Raw genomic sequence first — 25,657 nt, forward strand, 5'->3', positions numbered from 1 at the left:
TTTAGAGTAATGGTCAAAATCCAGTTTCGAAACCAAACATTTCACAATATTTAGATCAACCAAGTTTAACGAAGTTTAATGTAGTAAAACTAAATTCATCTCCCGGTCAAATGCATAACCTATTATCGTATTTCAAAGTCATTTTGCAATCTACCGACCGCGGTGTCACGCCATAGGCTACACAGCCTAGGGCTATACGAACAGGTTATCCCCAAACTATAGCCGGTCTTGTTGTTCAACATTACCTCAAACGCAGATAGAGAAAGCCACCGTCTGTATTTATTATATAATTTACTGACATTGATACAGTGAATTGCCGACATACCTGCCTTTATAAGCAGCCCAGTCCCAGACCCAAACCAGTGAATATCTGGGACTGGTAGTAAACACATCGAAACTCTGCTTCAGGTATGTTGGCCAATATTTCTATTTCTTTGACATCGAAGTTATTTTTAAGACTGAAGTTCTGTGTCACTCCATATTCTGGCGGAGTTTAAGTTGTATGTATTATGTATTATATATTTCTATTTCTTTGACATCTAAGTTAGTTTTAAGACTGAAGTTTTGTGTCACTCCATATTCTGGCGGAGTTTAAGTTCGATGTATGATGTATGATGTATGATGTATGATGTATGGTGTATGATGTATGATGTATTATGAATCATGTATTATGTATTATGTATTATCCACTATGTATTCTGTCAGTGAATATCTGGGACTGGTAGTAAACACATCGAAACTCTGCTTCAGGTCTTTTGTATGTTGTGTAGTGTTGGTGTGAGTAGCCATCCTCTACCCCGAGTTAAATTCCCCACTGACAGCCACCGAAATACTAGTGCCGTTAGGCGTTCAAGAAAAGCTAGTTTATACGTGGTAGAGAATCTCGTTCCGGTACATGGCTACTTATCATCAACCTACCAACTACGGAGTCCAGACCCGAAGCCAGACCCAGCAGCAGAGTGAGACAGGCACCCAGACAGAACCCCAGATCAGCAAGGAGTCTGGATTACCACCCCCACCCAGCCAGTCCCAACCAGGCCCAGTTGTTGGAACAACAGGTGTGCCAACCCCACCCAGCGACCAATTTCCAACAGCAATGGCAAGCCTGTCAAACCTGGTACCAAGATTCAACGGTACTGGCAATGCCAGGCAATGGCTCAGAAAAGTAGAGTGCCTTCGCCAACACCAGAAGATGACAGATGAGGTATATCTTAATCTACTACCTCTCTATTTGGAAGGTCCCGCCATCACATGGCTGGATTCTCTTCAGCCAGCTCCAAGAACCAGAGCAGCGTTTGAAACAGCATTCAAACAGAGATACGTCCAGGATTCAGCATCACAGACGGCCTTCCTGGGAGATCAGCAGAGACCTGATGAGTCAGGCGTCGCCTTCATTGAGAGGGTCATGGAGAAGACCACAGGCCTGGAGATACCTGAGGTATTTCTAGTTCAGGTCATACTGAATGGCCTGTCTACAGACCTGAAGAGTATTGTGATGCCTCAAGGCGCCAGAACCCTACAGGCCCTATCCGACCAAGTGCGACTGGCTCAGAAGACAGTGGATGCCACAAAAGCTTCCAGTCCGAATGTGTCTGCTGTCACAACACCGGATCCAGCCCTCTCCCAGATCGCAGCACTGCTCACAGACCAGCAAAAGCAGCTGAACAACCTAGCTGGTCAGCTGGAAGAGACCAGGGCTCATGCCAAGAGGCGGGAGCAGAAGCCACAGTCTCAACATCGACAGCAGTGGCACCAGAAACCCAGCAACCAGCAACCTCAGCATCAACGGTCCTATAATCAAGGTAAATGCAATGGATGCGGGTATTCTGGCCATTCTAGATTACAATGTTATGCTCGTGACCAAACTTGTAACTACTGTGGAATTGTAGGTCACTATGCTAGGGTTTGTCGGAATAGGTTACAGAAACAATAGGAATTTCCGCCTGTTCATAAGGATCCTCTTGTGGACAGGCATACTAATGTAACGAGCACAGGCAACAGAAAGGTCATGAATACTGTTAATGTCAAAACTGGAATGCGTCAGTGTCATGCTTTAGTAGATACAGGTGCATCTTTATCAGTTGTCTCCCTTATTACATTAAAAAGGGCTAGTGTCAATTTAAACAGGGTACAGAAATGCTCTCTTACACATGTGACAGGAGTAGGGGGTGAAAAGCATTCCATTCATGGCTCAATAACTATTGCAGTATCAATAGGTGGCGTAGCCATGGAGCATGAATTTCTTGTCTTAGAAGCAGTACAGCATTCAATTATTCTAGGACAAGATTTTCTTCAGGTAAATCAAGCAATTATTGACTATGCTTCACATTCTATCTCCTTCCATCATGGTCTGATAGTAGTACCCCTCACCACAGTTGGTTCTGATTTAATCCGTACAACAACTGCAGTTACTATACCACCCAATAGTCAAATGATTATTCCAGTAACTTTGAAACGTCACCAAGGTAAGTCTCAGACCTTAATCCTTGAACCTGTGCCGCAGCTGTCATACATGAACTTGGCAGGTGCCAAATGTGTCATCAACCCAAACCAAGGTAAGACATATTACACATTGTTAAATCCTTGTAGTGACCCAGTAACTATACCTTCAAATAAGGTCATTGCTGTAGCTCATCCAGTTGAGGTAGCATCTATTCAACCTATCAAGGAAACAGAGAAGCCACCACATTCTCAAACCAAATCAGAAATATCATTTGATCTTGGTAAGGCTGATCTTGATAACAGACAGAAATCAAGGCTTTATCAAGTATTGCAAGCAAATAATGATATCTTTGCATCTGATAAGTCTCAACTTACTGTTACAAACTTGTACCAGCACAAAATTGAAACCACCCCTGGAGCCAAGCCAGTTCATCTACCCTTTTATCGGAAGAACCCGGAAGCTAAAGCTGAAACTGATCGCCAGACACAGGAACTCCTCAAGCTGGGTTTGATTGAACGTTCCAATTCCCCGTGGCAAAGCCCAGTGGTTCTTGTAAAGAAGAAGTCAGGTGAGTTCCGCTTTGCGGTGGACTATCGCGCCCTCAACAGGATAACGACCCCTGCTTCATACCCTTTACCTCGCCTGGAAGATGCCCTTGATGCAATTGGAGACTCACAAGCTAAAGTCTTCTCCACTCTGGATTTGGCTTCTGGCTTCTGGCAGATTCCTATGGATCCAGAAACAGCCCACAAAGCAGCATTTGTTACCCAAAGTGGCCTATATTCCTGGAAAATAATGCCATTCGGTCTGAAAAATGCGCCCTCTACCTTCCAAATGGTCATGGCGAGAGCGCTACAAGGCTTAACATGGTCATTTTGCTTAGTATATGTAGATGATATTCTCATATACAGCAAAAACTTTGAGGAACATCTGTCACACTTACAAGCAGTTTTTAATCGTCTTCGATCAGCCAATCTTAAACTGCAGCCAAACAAGTGCCATTTTGCTTGTTCAGAAGTCATGTATCTGGGTCACATTTTGTCAAAACATGGTGTCAGAACAGATCCTTCAAAAACAGAGGCCGTAAGAACATTCCCAACTCCTAAAAACGTAAATGATCTCCGTAGCTTTTTAGGCCTTTGCAATTACTATCGAAAGTTCATAGAGGGTTTCTCCAAAATTGCCCATCCACTGAATAACCTTTTGCAAAAAGACACAATCTTTAAATGGTCACCTGATTGTCAAACTGCATTTGAAACATTAAAATCCAAATTGACCCATGCCCCTGTTTTGGCTTACCCTGACATGAGAAAGCCCTTCACTCTGACGACTGATGCCTCTGGATCAGCAATCGGTTACATTTTAGGTCAACTTGATGATAAAGGTCGTGAAAGAGCAATTACTTTTGGGGGTAGATCTCTAAAACCTTATGAGAAGAATTGGACAGTTAGTGAACAAGAATGTTTAGCAGTTGTAGAGGCAGTTAAGGCCAATCGGATCTATCTCACTAGCAAACCATTTAAAATTGTTACAGACCATAAGGCCCTTGTTTGGTTGCAGAACATCAAGCATACCACCAGTCGATTACATAGGTGGGCATTGGAATTACAAGAATACTCATATGAAATTGTCCATAGACCAGGAAAATCCAATGCTAATGCTGATGCCTTGTCAAGACGAGACTATCATGAAGAACAATCCACAGCCATCAATGAGGTCACAGCACCACAAGAGGACAAGGAACATCTTGAAGTTGAGTTCTTTTATGACTCTATCCCACCTATCATAGCTCAATTAGATGAAGCTGCAGAGCATCATGACCCCCAGCCTCTGGATCTACTGAATGTTAGTGATCTACAGAGAGAATGTCCTGACTTTAGTGGAATCATTCAGTACATTGAAGACTCAACCTTGCCAGATGATGAAAGGCTCCGAAAGAAGGTACAAAATACTGCACATGAATATCAGCTTTTCAATGGAATATTGTATCATTTTTACCAGCCACGAGCACGCAGGACTGAAGATGCTGATAAACTGATCCGTCAGTTAGCTCTTCCCAAAATCCTTCGTAAAGACGCTCTATTGTCTTACCATGATTCCAAGGCAGGTGGTGGACACCTTGGCGCCGACCGGGTCTATGGAGCCCTTCGTCTTAAATTCTACTGGCCTGGTATGTACCAAAATATCCACGACTACATTAAGTCATGCAAAAAGTGTCAAGCTTCAAAAGTTTCAAGACATCCGCCTAAGGCACCCTTGCACCCTTTGCCAATCACTGATGTCTTTGATAGATTCCACATGGACTTCCTGGGACCCTTGACAGAGACTCCAGATGGCTTCAAACATATTTTACTGATAGTAGACTCCTATAGCCGTTGGTCAGAAGCCTTTCCTTTGAAAACTCAAGAAGCCACAGAGGTAGCAAGAGTCTTATATGAAGAAATCTTCTGCCGCTATGGAGCGCCCAAATCCATCGTTTCAGACCGAGGCAGGAACTTTGTCTCAAAGCTTGTAGGAGCTATATGTGAAATCTTTCAAGTCACAAGACACACTTGCTCCTCGTACCATCCTGCCAGCAATAGTGCGTGTGAGAGGTCCAATAGTACTATTCTACAATCCTTACGTACTTATTGTGATACTAATCACTCTAACTGGCCCTCTCTAGTCCCTGGAATCATGATGGCATTCCGGATGTCACCATGCACCCAGTCAACAGGATTCTCTCCATTCCACATGGTGTTTGGCAAGGAAATGAATATCCCCTTCGACACAGCTATTTTACCAAAAGAAAATATGGGTAAAACAGCTACTGAACATGTCACCCAGGTAATGAATAACCTGAAAATAGTAAAGAAGATAGCTTCTGAAAATCTCAAAGTCGTTCAAGAGAAAATGAAAGAACGCTATGACAGAGGAAGCAAAGAACCCCATTATGATGTAGGTGATTTAGTTTGGATTACCAACCATGCTGTTACAAAAGGTAAGTCTCCTAAACTAAACCCCAAGTTCATAGGACCGTATGTAGTAAGTGAGATTTGTTCGAAGAGCACTTACAGACTTCGTGATAGAGCAACAGGCAAAGATTTGCCCTCCAAAACCCATGCGAACAGGATGAAACCCTTCTACTATGAACCAGTAGCAGGATTACCTGATCCCCTAGGTATAGCACCCAGAAATGCACCAGAGCCTAATCCAGATGAACCCCCATCTGACTCACAACAGGACTCACAGCAGAAAGGTGCTAATGAAGAGACTAATCAGTCTAAGGAACCTCCTCCAAAGAAAACCAATGATTCTAAGGAACCGTCTCCTCAAAAGGAAGCCAATAATTCTAAGGAACCTCCTCCCCAAACAAAGGTAAGTGGAAAAGATAGTAACATTGCTGACCAATACTACCCAGTTGAAAAATTGCTGCGTCAACAAATGAAAAATGGTAAGCGCCACTATCTAGTGAAATGGGTAGGTTATTCACAAACCTCGTGGGAACCAGAAGAGAATGTTTCACCGGATGCAATTACTGCTTTCCATGAGAGATTCACTAGATCAGGTAAGGTACGACGACGTCCCTACCGCTTTTTGAAAGTTACTGATAGTAAGTAGGCATTAATAGGTAAGTAGTCCTATCAGTACGAGGTGAGGTAGATGTGTCCACTAGCCAGTCATTGTCAGTCATGCAGATGCTTCACAGTATTATAGTGCTAGAAGCAGATGAGCGCTCCTGCTTCAAACCCAAACCCTTGTGTTGCCCTGCGTGGTGCCAATAACAGTTCCCTTTCCATTGTAGGTACTGGACACATATACCGAATCCTCATGCTGGTACTCATAATTCCGCAGTTGGTTTTGGCTACAGTCAATCCAAGTCACGACATTCTCAGATCAAATTATGGTGTGGCCTTTACATCCAGAATGAAGATCCAACTATCCGGTGATTTTTGGTTGCATTCTTTCCAAATTCCTTTGCCAGAAAACAATCTGCCAGAGTTCAAATTTGAATGTATGTCCAGTGAAGCTAGATGTCACATTGTCCATAGAGTTTTCACGCCCATGTTCTCGTTTAAGGCTCAATTTGCCCACCGCTTAAACCACACTATAAGCAAGTTACATTCTCTGCTGCCAGAAAATAAACTTCCAACTTCTAGGTCTAAAAGAACCTTATTAGGGTTCATAGGCACATTTTCGAGGTCCCTCTTCGGCACGGCTACTGTCCGGGACGTCCGTGTGTTGGCACAACACATGGTTAAGCTTAGCAAGCAAACAGCCAGTCTATCCAAAGTTTTTAGCCAGCATGAAGCCGATTTGTCCTCTTTTATGAAAACTGAAAATAATAGACTTTTGAATGTCTTTCATGCTGTAAGAGAAAACCATAACGATATTGTAACTTTAGAAAGTGATTTATTGAAGTCTCAAAAACAATTACACCATTTTTATATTAGAATGTTAAATCTTTTGGCAAAACAAATTACACATACAAATAATTTGGAACATAATCTGGACGATTTACTCATTGCTACACAGGAATTAGTAAATGGTAAATTATCCCCATATTTTATTCACCCTTCAGTTTTAAGTCATACTCTTGACAAGATTCAAACCACATTGAATAAACAGTATCCAAATTTTCGCCTTTCCACATTTGATCTCAGTTCATATTACCAATCTGGAAACTTTTTGTATAGTCGAAATGCTTCAAATTTATACATTACAATCAAAATTCCTCTCACGTCCTTCAGATCTCAGCTTTTTCTGTATAAAGTCCATTCGTACCCTGTACCCATTAATCAAACATCTGCCCATGCTTCCCAAATTTTAGATCTTCCAGCTTATTTCCTCATTACAGAATCAAAAGATTATTACAGTTCCTTGTCTGCATCCGATGTGACTGTTTGCTCTAAGCAAGACGATCTCATGTGCCCATTTAGTAGCGCTTTTCATCCAGCTACTTCTATGTCATGTGTTTTATCTTTATTTTTGAATCAAAAATCCAATGTGTTTCAGCAATGTAACTTTAGATTTAGGTTAGACGTCATTAGACCACAACTTCTGGAACTAACCCCTTCTTCCGTTCTGGCGTATGATTTGAATTTTCTTGCTGTTGATTGTAAGTCACATCAGCAAGTAATGAAGGGTTGTAAATTTTGCATTTTAACTGTCCCATGTCAGTGTTCAGTTTCCACTAAAGATTTGTACTTTCCCCCTCGACTTGCCTCATGTACCAGTCTCGCAACCTCTGTTTCCGTTCAGCATCCAATTAATTTAGCTTTGATACAATCCTTCTTTTCGGATTCTCAATATGATTCCATTACTGGTGACACAACCTTTTCCAAACCACTTGATATCGAAATTCCTCACTTTCATTTGTTTAATCATTCTTTAGATACAACCCTCGCTCAGGATCAAAAAGCTCATTTAAGTCTTTCTCGATTGGTACAAAGGGCCAAGAAACGAAAAGTTATTTTTACCAGTTTAGCTGACCCATTATTAGATGGTTCGGCAGTTCCAGAATCCTCATGGCCTTCATTTGATTCGTATCTTACCCTAGCTTCCCTTATCCTTAGTACCATATCCACCATTGCATTTATTTATACCTTTATACGCTTACGATCAGTAAGCACCATGCTTCTAGTTATGCAAGCCTCCCATGTAAAAGCAGACACTGAATTTCCACAGTTTAAGTATAATGTACCAACAACAACTCCTTATAACCCATTTCAGGTTTTTAAGTCAATTGAGTTTTCCTTGGAACACACCCTCGCTGTTGCCTTAGCTATTCAAACTGTTATTGTATCTATTTTGATTTTGTACATAGTTATTACCCATTGCCGACGGCATTATCGCCAATCTTGTACAGTATTGTTAGAAATTACTTCTGGATCTGAATGTGTATTTATTCCTATTACTGTCTTAACAAAGTGTGTAACCCATTATACCATTGTACCACCGTATGATATTGCCAATTTTCAAGTACTTGGTCTTCTAAGACCACGATTGTTTGTCGATTTACGTGGATTATCCATTACTGATAAGACTTTTAACAAGAACATTCAAATACATCCATCACTTTGTATATCAATTACTCAGGCTGTACGTGTACGAAAATTGTTACATCAACCATTCTGTGCTTTCATCGTTATTGAACATCAAGGTTATCTTTTGCCACCAACATCGCCGTCAATGGATGCGTGTCAGACACCTCAGTCGGTTTATCCTTGTTTAGATTTTAAATCGTAAATTTTGGAGGACCAAAATTAAAAGAGGACCGGAGAGTACTGTTAGCATGCCAAAATTTATCAAATTTTGCCCTTTAGAGTAATGGTCAAAATCCAGTTTCGAAACCAAACATTTCACAATATTTAGATCAACCAAGTTTAACGAAGTTTAATGTAGTAAAACTAAATTCATCTCCCGGTCAAATGCATAACCTATTATCGTATTTCAAAGTCATTTTGCAATCTACCGACCGCGGTGTCACGCCATAGGCTACACAGCCTAGGGCTATACGAACAGGTTATCCCCAAACTATAGCCGGTCTTGTTGTTCAACATTACCTCAAACGCAGATAGAGAAAGCCACCGTCTGTATTTATTATATAATTTACTGACATTGATACAGTGAATTGCCGACATACCTGCCTTTATAAGCAGCCCAGTCCCAGACCCAAACCAGTGAATATCTGGGACTGGTAGTAAACACATCGAAACTCTGCTTCAGGTATGTTGGCCAATATTTCTATTTCTTTGACATCGAAGTTATTTTTAAGACTGAAGTTCTGTGTCACTCCATATTCTGGCGGAGTTTAAGTTGTATGTATTATGTATTATATATTTCTATTTCTTTGACATCTAAGTTAGTTTTAAGACTGAAGTTTTGTGTCACTCCATATTCTGGCGGAGTTTAAGTTCGATGTATGATGTATGATGTATGATGTATGATGTATGGTGTATGATGTATGATGTATTATGAATCATGTATTATGTATTATGTATTATCCACTATGTATTCTGTCAGTGAATATCTGGGACTGGTAGTAAACACATCGAAACTCTGCTTCAGGTCTTTTGTATGTTGTGTAGTGTTGGTGTGAGTAGCCATCCTCTACCCCGAGTTAAATTCCCCATTGACAGCCACCGAAATACTAGTGCCGTTAGGCGTTCAAGAAAAGCTAGTTTATATAAACTAGCTATTCCCTTCTGCTTGTCGTCTGCAAACCATCAGAGCATCCGTGATCTCAGTCAGTACCATACTTAAGTGATGCGTCAAAAGTTCTTAATCTTCACTACGTGATTTTATTGTTAATATATACAGCTTTATGAGAAAGTAGGGGTGGGGGTGGGGGGGGGGGGGGGGGTGCACACTATTGAGAAAGTGTGTGTGGGGGCGTAGGGGTGGGGTTGGGGGTGGAGAGTGTGGAGGGGAGATGGCGGTGTTTGCATACTTCATTTTCACTCTAGTTTCAATGGTCACTTAACAAAAATTCAGGACAAAGTGTGTGGTGGGGGTGTTGGGGCATCCGCCAATGATACTATGATATATATTCCAAGGAAAGATTATATCTACAGTGCTAAGTGTATTAATGAAAAACGGTAACTGTGATTTACTCTGTTATCTCTTTAGGCATGAATGTTTGGTGGTGTCTGTATTCCAAGTTTTATTTTACTTGAATGAACTGCTAATGATGTGTGACAATTTTCCTTTGGCACAATACCGTTTTATCTTGTCCAACATATTGCACATGTTAAAAACTCCTTACACCACCCGTTAGACTTGGTACTTTACGGTGTACGGAGCTTCAATGACCTTGAAAACTTCCGGAGAATGAATGCGCAAAAAGAAAGTGATAAGACTTCGAGAAAAAGAAAGCAAAGTCACAAGACGAAAAATATCAAATCAGAGAAGAAGGATCCTTCAAAATATGTTTGTATTGGTTCAGTCTTGCAAATGTTTCCCCGTCATTGGAGCACTGAAATAACACAAAACGTCAAAGTTTACGGTAGATTTTTGATAGTCGGAATAACCATAGTCTCTGGTTAACAACAAATGACAGTGAAATAGAAATGGGCTCCAAACCCGCATAAATGTAGCAGACCTGGTGATAGGAAAGACAACGAAGCCTAGTATTAATGAATGAGCAAACTTGATAACAGTACGACGGCATGGCGAACACCCCATTTTAGTACTGCGTCACGACGCTTGATTTAATCTTATGGTCTGGGTTAGTAGCCATGAATATATCATACCAGCAGGGATAATCTACAACATAGTCTCCCTGATACCAGCCACAGTCGTCATGATACTGGAGCCAATGCTTGGGATCGGGTTGTCAGACTCGCTGGCTTACTTGACCCGTCATCGTATACCAGTTGCGTTTGGCGATGCTCATGATGTTGATCACTGGGTGGTCTTGCCCAGACCCGACTATTTACAGACTATCGCCATAATCTGTAATGTTCCTGCTGTGTGCGGCTTTGAACAACAAAGTGATCGTGTAAATTTGTATATCTTCTTCAAACCTTAGTTCTCAGGCACAGGCATCTGTCAGTATAAGCTTGTCCATTAAAGCCTATATTCACGAAGTGTAAAGCCCATGGCCTACAGAACAGTATATGCATAAAATCGTGTAAAAATTATGAACATCAAGTAAAATATCACAACACTATCTACCTGTGGATAAAACAAAAGATGAAACAGTGCATCTTGCTCAAAGTTGTGTATGTTCGTAGATCGAGGGGACTTAAAGGCAAGCAATGCATTCGGCAAGCTTATCTTGACATGGCTGTATTTTCACCTTAATATGCAGGAAGAAATTTTAAAACCTTTGGAAAACGGAAACTATTCCGGAGTCATAAGTACCATTGACTGTTACAGGGAACAGATTCAATCCCATCTACGGAAGCCTGGGAACACATGTTCAGGCGGATGGTGATGATGATGGGGGTAGCCGAGGGTGTGTTGGATCCTGTGGAACTACCGGGAGCACAGACGCTGGCGGATGTCAACAAAGGCATCCAGCTCCGTGATGACAAATGCTTGCTGTACGACAAACTATTTGGCCTGGATTTTAAAGATACAAATGGTGACCTCGCCATCATCAGGTCTGAGACAGGATAACTGACAGGTCAGCAGCCACAGAGCTAACATCTTGGTAGTCTGTCTGCTGGAACGTCAAGATATCCATAAGGCTGACACCAAAGGAATTGATGCAATGTTTGACATCCAACTATTAAACAAATGTAATTAATTTATGTACATTTTGTGTCCAATGTCCATATGTATGCATAATTAGATTTTGCATGGCCTCAGTTGTTGCTTAGTATTTTTCAGTAAACTGTTTTGTTTTTCCTTTTTTCCCACCCTGAGCCATCCACACCTCCTACAGAACACAAACCCTGAATATATACAGTAAAGTAGTCATGAGTAACAATGCTTGTTGTAAAATGTGTTTGACAGGATGGTCGTGTCAGACTCAGGCCTGGTTGATTCTGTCATTGTATTCCAGTTGGGTAGTTGGATGTTCATGTTGTTGATCACCTGATTGGCCCAAACTCGATTATCTACAGATTGGCGCCATATATCGGGGATATTGTTGCGTTACAGAACAAAATAATTTTGATGCCGCCAGAAACCAAGATTTCGTAATGTCCAGGTTATGTCATTGTACCCCAGTTGGGTAGTTCGATGTTCATGCTGTTGATCACATGATTGGCATAAACTCGATTATCTACAGACTGCCGCCACATATTGGGGATATTGCCACGTTATAGAACAAAATATTCTTGATAGGATCTGAAACCAAGATTTATTTATGGCTAGGTCTGTCTAGATGCTGCCTATACTACTTGAAATCGAACAGGGGCATAGAGCTAATCTCACTCACTCCTACAGAACACACATTCGACTTAACAACATCACAAACCAAGCAGGTACGGTATAATTTCAATACCTTGCAACAGATACTGTGTGCATGATTACGAATTCATTTTAGCATTAATGCCAAATAGATTAAATTCATTAGTCATATGGGAAGCAATCCTCTTAAACCAGGCATGACCGCAACATAAGTCATTCTTATGTTAGTTTAAACAACACAAGGCCCTAAGGTGTATTTATCCGTAACGTAGATCGATACTTATGTTGTTGATCATTGGATTGTCTGGTCTAGACTCAATAATTTTCATAATGTTGCAATATAGCTGGAATATTACCGAGTGGGGCGTAAAACTAAACTCACCAACTCAGTCTTCATTCTGATGAGACTGGCAGAGAATGTGGGAACAGAATTCATCCCTGGTAATCCATGCTTGTGGTATAGAGGGAGGTTTTCAGAATGTCACTGTCTCTTGTACCACGTACGTAGGTCGATGCTTACAGTATCAATCTCTGGTTTGCTGCACCTAGAATAATTCCGAGTACCGCGGTAAATAACAAATAAGTATAAAACACTTCATGGGAACTCTCCTCTTGACAAATTGAATCTTGTTCCTTATCAATCTCGCACAGCCAGGGTCATTATTCAGTGTGAATGACAGTTCGGAAACAACCGTGTGAGGCTGTACAATCTGTATGGAGTTGATACGTGCACTACTAAGCATGTGCTCTACTACAACAATCTGTCTTAACAGTAAGAATAAACCCACAATACCCCTCCCCTCAAAACACACGTTTAGAAAAAAACCCAACAGAAACAGTGTGTGTTTTGGTTGTGACTTACAAGTCAAAATCATTATCTTGTCACTTCTCACAGATGAATACCCAACTGCAACCTTGCCGGCGCAATGGCATGCCCCCAAATATTTAGACCAACTCTTCGTCTCTGAATATATATAATTTTGATAGTACTAACAAACCAACCTAATTACACTGAAAAGGAGCCCCAGGGAGATCAGAAATTCGGAACTTGGGTAAATCTAGACTTGCTTCATTTAGAACATTCTAGCTTTGCAGGGACGACAAGTCGGTTGGGGAAATACTGTGGTTCTGGGACTGTAAGACCGACTAGTGAATGGTTTGTACACACGGAGACTGACAGAAATACGTCGTCTAATTTCCGTGTTCGTGGTGGTGAGGTGATGAAGATATAAAATGCGCTGGTGACGTCCTTTTGTGGGTGGTCATTCTCGGTTTTCCAGTTCACTGTGACTGCCACATATCCAGGCTGCGATTGCCACGCGTCCGGCAGATTGTTTGAGACATCTCTTCACTGCATTGATGGTCTTCATTTCTGCTTTTAAACAATTCTAGACTTGCCATTTACAACATTGTATACGGGCACGGAAGGTGAGGCGCTCGGTACGGTGTCTGACAGGTCCGGTGAAACAGCTGGTCATAAGAGTACCGGCATGTTCTGTTGTTTCCGGAACTCTGTCAAAACACGAGCGACATGGGGACAGGCATTATCTTGCTGAAACGTAAAGTTATGTTTCTGTGCTTGAATGAATATAGCTGCACATGAGGTCCAATGATCTCGTCCTGTATCGCGGCCCTGACAGATTCCGACCGTCAATGGTGTCCATACCTTAATGCCCTCCTCTACCAAACTGCCGACGTTGAACAACACACGTCTGCATACCCGTCTGTATACCCTAGCCCCGTCGTCTGAGCTGTCTAACTGAAATCTCGACTCGTCAGTGCACAAGACACCATCCCCAGTTGGGTAGTTCGATGTTCATGCTGTTGATCACATGATTGGCATAAACTCGATTATCTACAGACTGCCGCCACATATTGGGGATATTGCCACGTTATAGAACAAAATATTCTTGATAGGATCTGAAACCAAGATTTATTTATGGCTAGGTCTGTCTAGATGCTGCCTATACTACTTGAAATCGAACAGGGGCATAGAGCTAATCTCACTCACTCCTACAGAACACACATTCGACTTAACAACATCACAAACCAAGCAGGTACGGTATAATTTCAATACCTTGCAACAGATACTGTGTGCATGATTACGAATTCATTTTAGCATTAATGCCAAATAGATTAAATTCATTAGTCATATGGGAAGCAATCCTCTTAAACCAGGCATGACCGCAACATAAGTCATTCTTATGTTAGTTTAAACAACACAAGGCCCTAAGGTGTATTTATCCGTAACGTAGATCGATACTTATGTTGTTGATCATTGGATTGTCTGGTCTAGACTCAATAATTTTCATAATGTTGCAATATAGCTGGAATATTACCGAGTGGGGCGTAAAACTAAACTCACCAACTCAGTCTTCATTCTGATGAGACTGGCAGAGAATGTGGGAACAGAATTCATCCCTGGTAATCCATGCTTGTGGTATAGAGGGAGGTTTTCAGAATGTCACTGTCTCTTGTACCACGTACGTAGGTCGATGCTTACAGTATCAATCTCTGGTTTGCTGCACCTAGAATAATTCCGAGTACCGCGGTAAATAACAAATAAGTATAAAACACTTCATGGGAACTCTCCTCTTGACAAATTGAATCTTGTTCCTTATCAATCTCGCACAGCCAGGGTCATTATTCAGTGTGAATGACAGTTCGGAAACAACCGTGTGAGGCTGTACAATCTGTATGGAGTTGATACGTGCACTACTAAGCATGTGCTCTACTACAACAATCTGTCTTAACAGTAAGAATAAACCCACAATACCCCTCCCCTCAAAACACACGTTTAGAAAAAAACCCAACAGAAACAGTGTGTGTTTTGGTTGTGACTTACAAGTCAAAATCATTATCTTGTCACTTCTCACAGATGAATACCCAACTGCAACCTTGCCGGCGCAATGGCATGCCCCCAAATATTTAGACCAACTCTTCGTCTCTGAATATATATAATTTTGATAGTACTAACAAACCAACCTAATTACACTGAAAAGGAGCCCCAGGGAGATCAGAAATTCGGAACTTGGGTAAATCTAGACTTGCTTCATTTAGAACATTCTAGCTTTGCAGGGACGACAAGTCGGTTGGGGAAATACTGTGGTTCTGGGACTGTAAGACCGACTAGTGAATGGTTTGTACACACGGAGACTGACAGAAATACGTCGTCTAATTTCCGTGTTCGTGGTGGTGAGGTGATGAAGATATAAAATGCGCTGGTGACGTCCTTTTGTGGGTGGTCATTCTCGGTTTTCCAGTTCACTGTGACTGCCACATATCCAGGCTGCGATTGCCACGCGTCCGGCAGATTGTTTGAGACATCTCTTCACTGCATTGATGGTCTTCATTTCTGCTTTTAAACAATTCTAGACTTGCCATTTACAACATTGTATACGGGCACGGAAGGTGAGGCGCTCGGTACGGTGTCTGACAGGTCCGGTGAAACAGCTGGTCATAAGAGTACCGGCATGTTCTGTTGTTTCCGGAACTCTGTCAAAACACGAGCGACATGGGGACAGGCATTATCTTGCTGAAACGTAAAGTTATGTTTCTGTGCTTGAATGAATATAGCTGCACATGAGGTCCAATGATCTCGTCCTGTATCGCGGCCCTGACAGATTCCGACCGTCAATGGTGTCCATACCTTAATGCCCTCCTCTACCAAACTGCCGACGTTGAACAACACACGTCTGCATACCCGTCTGTATACCCTAGCCCCGTCGTCTGAGCTGTCTAACTGAAATCTCGACTCGTCAGTGCACAAGACACCATCCCCAGTTGGGTAGTTCGATGTTCATGCTGTTGATCACATGATTGGCATAAACTCGATTATCTACAGACTGCCGCCACATATTGGGGATATTGCCACGTTATAGAACAAAATATTCTTGATAGGATCTGAAACCAAGATTTATTTATGGCTAGGTCTGTCTAGATGCTGCCTATACTACTTGAAATCGAACAGGGGCATAGAGCTAATCTCACTCACTCCTACAGAACACACATTCGACTTAACAACATCACAAACCAAGCAGGTACGGTATAATTTCAATACCTTGCAACAGATACTGTGTGCATGATTACGAATTCATTTTAGCATTAATGCCAAATAGATTAAATTCATTAGTCATATGGGAAGCAATCCTCTTAAACCAGGCATGACCGCAACATAAGTCATTCTTATGTTAGTTTAAACAACACAAGGCCCTAAGGTGTATTTATCCGTAACGTAGATCGATACTTATGTTGTTGATCATTGGATTGTCTGGTCTAGACTCAATAATTTTCATAATGTTGCAATATAGCTGGAATATTACCGAGTGGGGCGTAAAACTAAACTCACCAACTCAGTCTTCATTCTGATGAGACTGGCAGAGAATGTGGGAACAGAATTCATCCCTGGTAATCCATGCTTGTGGTATAGAGGGAGGTTTTCAGAATGTCACTGTCTCTTGTACCACGTACGTAGGTCGATGCTTACAGTATCAATCTCTGGTTTGCTGCACCTAGAATAATTCCGAGTACCGCGGTAAATAACAAATAAGTATAAAACACTTCATGGGAACTCTCCTCTTGACAAATTGAATCTTGTTCCTTATCAATCTCGCACAGCCAGGGTCATTATTCAGTGTGAATGACAGTTCGGAAACAACCGTGTGAGGCTGTACAATCTGTATGGAGTTGATACGTGCACTACTAAGCATGTGCTCTACTACAACAATCTGTCTTAACAGTAAGAATAAACCCACAATACCCCTCCCCTCAAAACACACGTTTAGAAAAAAACCCAACAGAAACAGTGTGTGTTTTGGTTGTGACTTACAAGTCAAAATCATTATCTTGTCACTTCTCACAGATGAATACCCAACTGCAACCTTGCCGGCGCAATGGCATGCCCCCAAATATTTAGACCAACTCTTCGTCTCTGAATATATATAATTTTGATAGTACTAACAAACCAACCTAATTACACTGAAAAGGAGCCCCAGGGAGATCAGAAATTCGGAACTTGGGTAAATCTAGACTTGCTTCATTTAGAACATTCTAGCTTTGCAGGGACGACAAGTCGGTTGGGGAAATACTGTGGTTCTGGGACTGTAAGACCGACTAGTGAATGGTTTGTACACACGGAGACTGACAGAAATACGTCGTCTAATTTCCGTGTTCGTGGTGGTGAGGTGATGAAGATATAAAATGCGCTGGTGACGTCCTTTTGTGGGTGGTCATTCTCGGTTTTCCAGTTCACTGTGACTGCCACATATCCAGGCTGCGATTGCCACGCGTCCGGCAGATTGTTTGAGACATCTCTTCACTGCATTGATGGTCTTCATTTCTGCTTTTAAACAATTCTAGACTTGCCATTTACAACATTGTATACGGGCACGGAAGGTGAGGCGCTCGGTACGGTGTCTGACAGGTCCGGTGAAACAGCTGGTCATAAGAGTACCGGCATGTTCTGTTGTTTCCGGAACTCTGTCAAAACACGAGCGACATGGGGACAGGCATTATCTTGCTGAAACGTAAAGTTATGTTTCTGTGCTTGAATGAATATAGCTGCACATGAGGTCCAATGATCTCGTCCTGTATCGCGGCCCTGACAGATTCCGACCGTCAATGGTGTCCATACCTTAATGCCCTCCTCTACCAAACTGCCGACGTTGAACAACACACGTCTGCATACCCGTCTGTATACCCTAGCCCCGTCGTCTGAGCTGTCTAACTGAAATCTCGACTCGTCAGTGCACAAGACACCATCCCATCATTGTCTTCTGTACCATAAATATGCTGTCTGCACCATGCAAGCCGTGCCTGTCGGTGACGTTGAAGCAAACCTGGACGCATTGCAGGTCGTCGGGGTCAGATGTTGTGGTCCATCAGTTGGTTCCGTACAGTCCTGGAACGGATTGGACGTAAACCAAGAATTGTCCGAGCAGTCAAACTGGCAATCTGAAATCGATCCTTAGATGGTGGTCTTGCTGACGTGACGTTACACATGGTAAATCTCTTTGTTCCCTTTATGTTCAAAATGTGTATATAGACATGAGATCTTGTTTAGATGGATACCAAAATGTCTGGCCTCTTCATTTTGGGCCATTCCATTCTCCGGGAAGTCGTAGCAAAACCAACCATTCTTAAATTTTCAATATCAGGTGTGTGAACTTCAGGATTATATGAGTGAGTGAGCTTAGCACTCAGCAATATTCCAGCTGCATGGCGGTGATCTCTAAATAACCGAGTCGGACCAAACAATCCAGTGATCAACAGCATGATTATTGATCTCTGCAGTTGGGAACCGATGGCATGTGTCAACCAAGTCAGCGAGCCTGACCACCCAATCCCGTTAGCCGCCTCATACGACAAGCATAGTGACCTTTTTGGCAAGCGTGGGTTTCAGAAGACTCATCTACCCGGACCTTCTCGGGTCTGTGAACTTCAGGTGTCAAAACGTGAATAAGTTCATTCTCCCCAGAGTTCATGTATACGTGACATCAGATTCCATTCAAAGGGTTTTACTACATGTATATTTAGGGTAATGTTTCACTTTTCAAATATCTTTTATTTCACGCAATTTCATCTGTGCAGTTACTTCTATCCGTTAGTAAATATTCAGAGACTAAGCGTGTCTTGGCACACTCGGGGGTTGTCTGCCACGAAGGTTTATACTGTCACTGACGGGATCTTAGTACTTTCAGAGAGGAGTGTGTAGCTCGATAGCAGTTTTGAGCGTTTCAAGTCCCCGTGTGTTGGCATATAGGGGGTAGAGTAAGGACCGGCCGGCCTGGTGTCAGTATACTGGGTTTGAGTGATTGTGGCGTGACGTCACAGCGAGCTAGCACCATCAGTCTGGCAGAAACACACGACGCTATTGAAGTGCATTGATCTAAACGGGACAATGACCCCATTTCATCTGACCTTAGCAGATTTGAACGTCGTTGTTACACAATGGATCGAGCTGTTCTTAATGCGTGTGACCCTAGTTGACTTAATGCCACGACATTGCGTATTAAGTCTAGCCTAATACCTTGTCAAAACAATCTTACTGAGGTCAACAGTCTTGCGTCCGGGGCTATGTGACAGACCATACGGTGCGACCACATTTGGTCAACCAGTGATTCACGTGTGAAAAAAACGTGTGGCTCTGTTACTATTGCACAACGCAAGGACGGGTTGATAAGAAAGGTTAATGCTATACTACACGAAAAGGATTACCCTGTTCTCACAGTACATGTATATTAAAAAGGACGAGGTATTCTGTTTCAGGGTGAACATTATTTGACAAAACAATACATGATATATATGGACTTTTAAGAAAGAATATTATTCCTCTCACAGCGTATGAATTTCGTGCAAGCTTCTTTCGTGGTGTGTGATGCGATGCTTTGACTTTACGCCTTTTTAACAATATTCCAGCATTATCAGAACTGAGAACCCAAGGATTGGGTTCACAAATCGTAACCAAGTTGAGAATCGAACCATTGGTTCTGCGTGACAAGAGAGCACTTTAACAACTAAACGCTGCTCCACTGCACCCAGTGTAGATCAGATAAACCAGTGATTAATACTGTGACAAAATTCGACGGGGTGAGAGGACAATGGCGTGCACGACGATCAACCGAGTGGCAAGTCCACGTACTTGGTTCATTCAGACTTCTTGTACGGCAAACTGGGACGTTATGTAACCCAGAATCAAATGGGAACATGCAGTCACTATATTTGAGTGGTCAGAAGAGTCTCTAATCGCCTACATCACTGTTTGCCTACGTCTCCAATAACCAACAAGCCAAAGCTGACTAATTAGGATGAAAAAATGCACCCCTACTTTAGTGATTATTTTTATAAATGGCCTAACATAAGCGACCCATTCAGACACTAAAATCGCCAGCTCATGCCTCTTTGAGTAGATATCTCTCCATGGGTTCTTTTCTCGTTGGGGACTTGGAAGCACTGGAACTGGAACAGTGACGATCGTAGCATTAAAACAATAAACCCATCTATTTCAATGTAGAGTTTCGTTCGCTGAAACAGCCCTAACAGTTCAGAAACTATAACTAGGTTGATAAATATGTCAATTCTCCAAATGAGGTGGCAAGTGAACCCAAGCAGCCATGTCCTCCGATCACGTGGTATTGACTGAACATAGAATCTGACGGAATGCATTGATGAATGCTGGATTGTACACAAATGTTGTGAAATTAACTTTCATTACACCAGCATGTGCGGTAACTGGTCAGGTTTTCCCTCGATAAGCGTGAGAAGATAAGAAACTGTCGTCCATGCTTTCATAACCGCCCCGTTGAATTGTTGACACACGTGACTTCCAACGTGCTTGCCGGTGTCGCCAACGAGTTGGTCCCTGTGATAAACAACCATGTTGCACCACGTGTCCGTTATGCCGACCAGAAACGATATACCGGTCTCTGTGTCGACACATACATGTCTGAACTGTAACAGATGTGAATTAAAATGTCTATATTGACAAATGGTTCTCAAGAAACAACTGTGCGCCCGTGTATCAGAGACTGTGATCTCTTTGGATTAAATAAATGTATTAAACGTTGCTTTTTATTGGGCAGTGTTGATACTCCAATCATTATCCCGAAATCCGGCCACACTTGGAATGCGATTAAAAATAGTCATCAGTTAAAACTGGTCAGTTCATATGGTGTGTCAGCTGGGTACCAACATAAAGGGGCATTCTACTCAAAACCAGGGAGACTATATTACGTGTAGATTACACCTGTCACCAATAATCACGCTGTTGTATAACTGTTTTTTACAATGGCGATTTAATCCGCACACCCCCTCACTTCAGTTCAGACGTGTTCTAAACCTGGTCATTGTGATCTTATACACGTTTGATCCCAAACTGTATTACTTGATCACGAATTACCCATTAATCCGATACAGATTAATACGTCATCACAACATATTGAGACCATCAGGCTACACTCAACGTACCCGTCTAAACTCTCCAACCTCGGACATTTGGGGATGTGCGGCACAAATCTTTTCTTCTATTTTCACTACAATTTTAAGTAAATATGGTGCTTGTTTTTCCCCTATAGAAATATTACTCTAGATCTCGTTGCTTACTTACCGGCGCTGAGGGGAAATGTATTTCTACAGGGAAATAATATTCATTTACACCGGCCAGCCCAACCAAAACAAGTGTCATGTCGATCGGACGAGATGGTGCAAGACCGCGTAACTGTTAACCGGCGTGGTTTTAGCTCCTTTCACGGTGTCGGTTGTCAATATCTAGTAAGAAATGGATACTGGATCTTTGCTTCCAGAAATATGGGAAACATACGCCCAACTTGCCCGTCGGCGGTCGGAGAAACATGCAACACAGGTACCGTTTTGAATACATCTAGAATCTACTATATACTGCCCAACGCTAAGTAAAGCAGACCTGTGACAAATTGTCTGCTCCTATCTCGCCGGTTGTAACGGCACAATATAACACTCGGGACACTCCACTACTGCCAGATCAGCAAATTGAACAAGCGTGTTTTTTTCCGAGCATGGGTATACAGTTTGTAATATTCAAGGCGAGTGTTGATTGTACGTTTTGGAAGTTTAAAAAATCCAGGGTTAGTTTTCTGTTCTAAGGGTCACTGGATGCAATTTTGCGCCACATTATGTTGTGTTTTTGTACTTAGCTGTGAAAAATTGGAAGAAGCATTGTATAAGAATTATGAAATTTTGGAAAAGTCTGTGCAATACTGACACCTGACAACTATTACCTGTAAACTGTTGTAACAGTTTATTGGATTATACTGATATTACAGTAATCATTTGTACTCAAAGAGTCAAGAAAATGTTGTAGAATTTGTTCATGAAGTCTGTTTACAAGTTTCATACAAGTAAATGTAACTTCAGAAGAGTTATAAGTATTTGTATGAAAATTGTGTGGGACTGTTTTTTCATAAGCCCATTTGGACTTTTGTCAAGAATTTTTTTAAAACTGGGGTTTCCAGGATGAACAGTTCACCATCAGCGTGAAATATGTTTCGGGTTTTGAAGATACAACTTATAATTGTATGGGATTTCTTCACTTAAACCTGGTGATTTACTGGTGAAAATATTGTCTGAATTTAAATGTTTTGTTTTTCCTACAGTTGAGCTAGTTTCATGTCTCTTTCTCATTCCCTGTTCCTGAAACCTGTATTCCCAGTTACAAATAGTCCCACCAATGTATACTGGGTATAAGCTGGGGTGTGTGGCTATTGAGACTTGCTTCATTGCATCCCCTTGTATCCAATGGATCCCAGCTTGCAAGACCAGTTTCCAGTCTAGCTGATTGTAGACACCCTGCTTGTACTTTATCCATTATCATATGGCTGGAATATTGCTGAATTCAGCATTTAACAATCAATATCCAAACTCTGTATGTAGCATGCATCAGTTACCATTTTGAGCTTTTAGGATGCACCAATATTGGTAGATTTATGGTTGTAGAGTTGAGTTGTAATATTTGATATATTAGGTTTAGGTTAGGGTTTATATGTGCGTTATAAATTTTATCATTGGTGATTCGCAGGACAGGGTATGAGTACAAGTGGTGAAAACCACACAATTTGTCAAGAGAAACTGCATTTTTGCAATATGTACAAAATTCTTGTACTCTTTACAAAGTTGTAACAGGGCTATTGACGATGGTTTTAGATGATACTATATGAATGATGAAATATAACCATTTGGTGTATTTTGAGAGAACTAAAGAGATGATATCAACTACAGCATGTATATGTAGATAAGCCTTAGTATGACAGTCATGAATACAGTACAGGAATATTTTGTGTCTGAATCTTGAGAATGTATATCATTCATAAAACCAAAAAAATTCATATGTTCATTTGAAAGGATTCTTCCAAATGGTCCAAATGGACCTTGCTTATGAAAAGTTCATTTGAACCCTTTTAGACTAACACTTAGTCTCTGAAAACGTAATTGTCATAGGAACAAGAAATTCTATGTAAACTGAAAAGGTGATCAAGTGAGTTGAGAAATTCAGAACCCGAGAAAATCTAGACTTGCTGCATTTAAGTCTTATGCAAAATGGCCTATGCAGAAGGGAATATTATGCAGCTTGGGGTTAGACTAGAACCCAATGACATCTGGACTGTTGAATTGTGAATTGGGTCATATCAATGGGAATAAAGTTATAACTTTCCAATCTATTATGATTTCATAGTTGAAGAGTATTGTGATCTACCACTGTAAGAGTTCTTTGAAAAAGATGTTTGCAGCCCACAGCACAGCCTTTTAAATGTTGACCTTAGGTCACAGCACTAACAATAGTACATTTGTACTGCTAGCTGGATGAGAAGTGGGTTAGCAGTTGTATTCTCAGTTTCTGACTAGGGTGTGATAACTAGCAGATAATGATACATGTTATTGTACATACAGTAGATATAGAACCAAGATGTGACTATATCCTGATCTTCTCTAAAGAACATTTCTAGATTTGGGATCTGTGGTTCTAGAATTATCAGCAGTTGACATTGGAGGAAATTAAAACTGTACAAGAATAGAAGTGTGTGCTTATGTTTTTGTGTGAACATGCTGGAATCTATTATTACCTGCTTAGTTACAGATATTTTGCCCCAAGTCGGGGGAAAATTTCATTAAGAATTCCCAAATGCAAATCATACATTTCCTAAATCCTGTAAAAATTATGTGGCTTTGCCGAGATATTCTGTATTTGTGGAGATATTCTGTATTTGTGGAGATATTCTGTATTTGCCGAGATATTCTGTATTTGTGGAGATATTCTGTATTTGCCGAGATATTCTGTTTTTGTGGAGATATTCTGTTTTTGTGGAGATATTCTGTTTTATATTGATCATTCATCAAGAAGAGTTAATGCTTAGACTTATGTTATTGCTTTACTATATTTTTATCATGCCATTCTGAAATACCTTTGAATTTAAGAAAAGTAGAAAAGTAAATAACTTGTCAGAGCTTTAAGCATTGGAAGTGTGGTGAAAGTCAGTGCTTTATAAATACTCTTTTTCTTCTTCTTATTATTAAAAGTAGAACATATGAAATATCATGATTTTATTTAGAAGAGAATTTCTGCCCAATGTGTCTGTCACGACTCTTGAATCCTGTATAACTCCAAGGCATATTATTGTGTAAAATGAAAAGCTTCTTAAACTGCAGTTGGATAAAAACTGCATTATTTTTTGCATCAATGTTTCTTGGTCCCGTTATCATGTTTATCAGATTACCATAAGTTTACATGCTGATGTTAGAGGTGTGACGATAAAGATTATTCACAATGTGATGCGTATGGCATTATCTTGAAACGATACAATATGATTCAATTCACATCGCGATATGCTATCTTTTGTTATTTTCAATAAAAACTTTGATATCAATTAACAGTGTAATCATGGTAATATAACATAACAGTCGATTTCGAATGAAAATTAACAATTTTAAGATAAACGATACGTATCACGATACAAAAAAAGTATTGATATATTTATCATCCAATAAAGTATCACGATTATCGATACTACAATACATCGTCACAGCTCTAGCTGATATGTTTACATGTGGTCAGATTTATGTGAAAAAAAAGTAACAATATTTTAACTATCCTTACAAAGACCATGATCAGAACGAAGGAAATGGGTATGTCTGTATGACTACATCATGGCTAACAGTAATAAACATTGCTTAGGACGAAAAGAATGCAGATGTTTGATTAACTTGAAAATTGATTTATTAAGGTTGAAGTATTGCCACGCAGATAGGTCTTGAAATGTATGATTTTTAGTTTCCCTTCTCCAGAGTTCAGTTTTCGTAACATTACAGAAGAGGATGTCCTGTGGTTGACTCAGTGTCTTTTCAGAGGGTGATTTTTCTCACAAATGTCACTAATTACAGCACTGTATTAAATGCTGACTGACTGTAGACAGGATTGATGACATTAATCACTAAGTGTGAATCTGTGATGGTGCGTACAGGGTCCCATTAAGGTGTGCAACTAAGGAAAATTGTCATAAGTGTTTATAAATACCACATAGAGGTTTGATGCCTTTTTTGATTTTTCCCAATTTCGTCCTCTTTCTAATCTTCAGATTACTTTAGTTGGTCAGATTGTAAGTAAAAACAGTAGCCTTATTTCTTAAATATTCATTGTCGGGATAAGTTCCTATGGGGATATGTATTATGAAGAGTGTATTGTGTTTTCAAGTCAACAGAATGGTTGTAACCTAAACATAACTGAAACTTTATTTCATTTTTCAAGGTTTTCCTCATAGATTTGACAGTTATATTCAGTGTCACTGTGTGGTGTCAAGGTGCAAGTATCTCTGTCAAGTTCAATGAGGACAAATTGCATACATGACC

General features: G+C 40.9%; 3 protein-coding genes across 4 annotated transcripts in view; 2 read left to right on the forward strand and 1 right to left on the reverse strand.

Moving 5' to 3' along the window:
- Positions 1-25,657, reverse strand: part of LOC137295402 (RNA transcription, translation and transport factor protein-like) — a 97,536-nt gene that overhangs the window by 9,159 nt on the left and 62,720 nt on the right. The window lies entirely within an intron of this gene.
- On the forward strand, positions 751-11,678 carry LOC137294929 (uncharacterized). Its single transcript, XM_067826102.1, has 2 exons — positions 751-1,802; positions 11,306-11,678. The coding sequence occupies exons 1-2, from the start codon at positions 896-898 to the stop codon at positions 11,455-11,457; spliced, it is 1,059 nt and encodes a 352-aa protein (XP_067682203.1). The 5' UTR covers positions 751-895; the 3' UTR covers positions 11,458-11,678.
- LOC137295400 (lysosomal-trafficking regulator-like) overlaps positions 21,450-25,657 on the forward strand; it is an 83,417-nt gene continuing 79,209 nt past the window's right edge. For both annotated transcript variants that reach the window (XM_067826739.1, XM_067826740.1), the window contains exon 1: positions 21,450-21,644. In XM_067826739.1, the coding sequence (XP_067682840.1) occupies positions 21,561-21,644 (84 nt within the window). In that variant the 5' untranslated portion in view covers positions 21,450-21,560. The remainder of the gene's footprint in view (positions 21,645-25,657) is intronic.

This window comes from Haliotis asinina, chromosome 8 (assembly GCF_037392515.1).
Source record: "Haliotis asinina isolate JCU_RB_2024 chromosome 8, JCU_Hal_asi_v2, whole genome shotgun sequence".
Lineage (NCBI taxonomy): Eukaryota > Metazoa > Mollusca > Gastropoda > Lepetellida > Haliotidae > Haliotis > Haliotis asinina.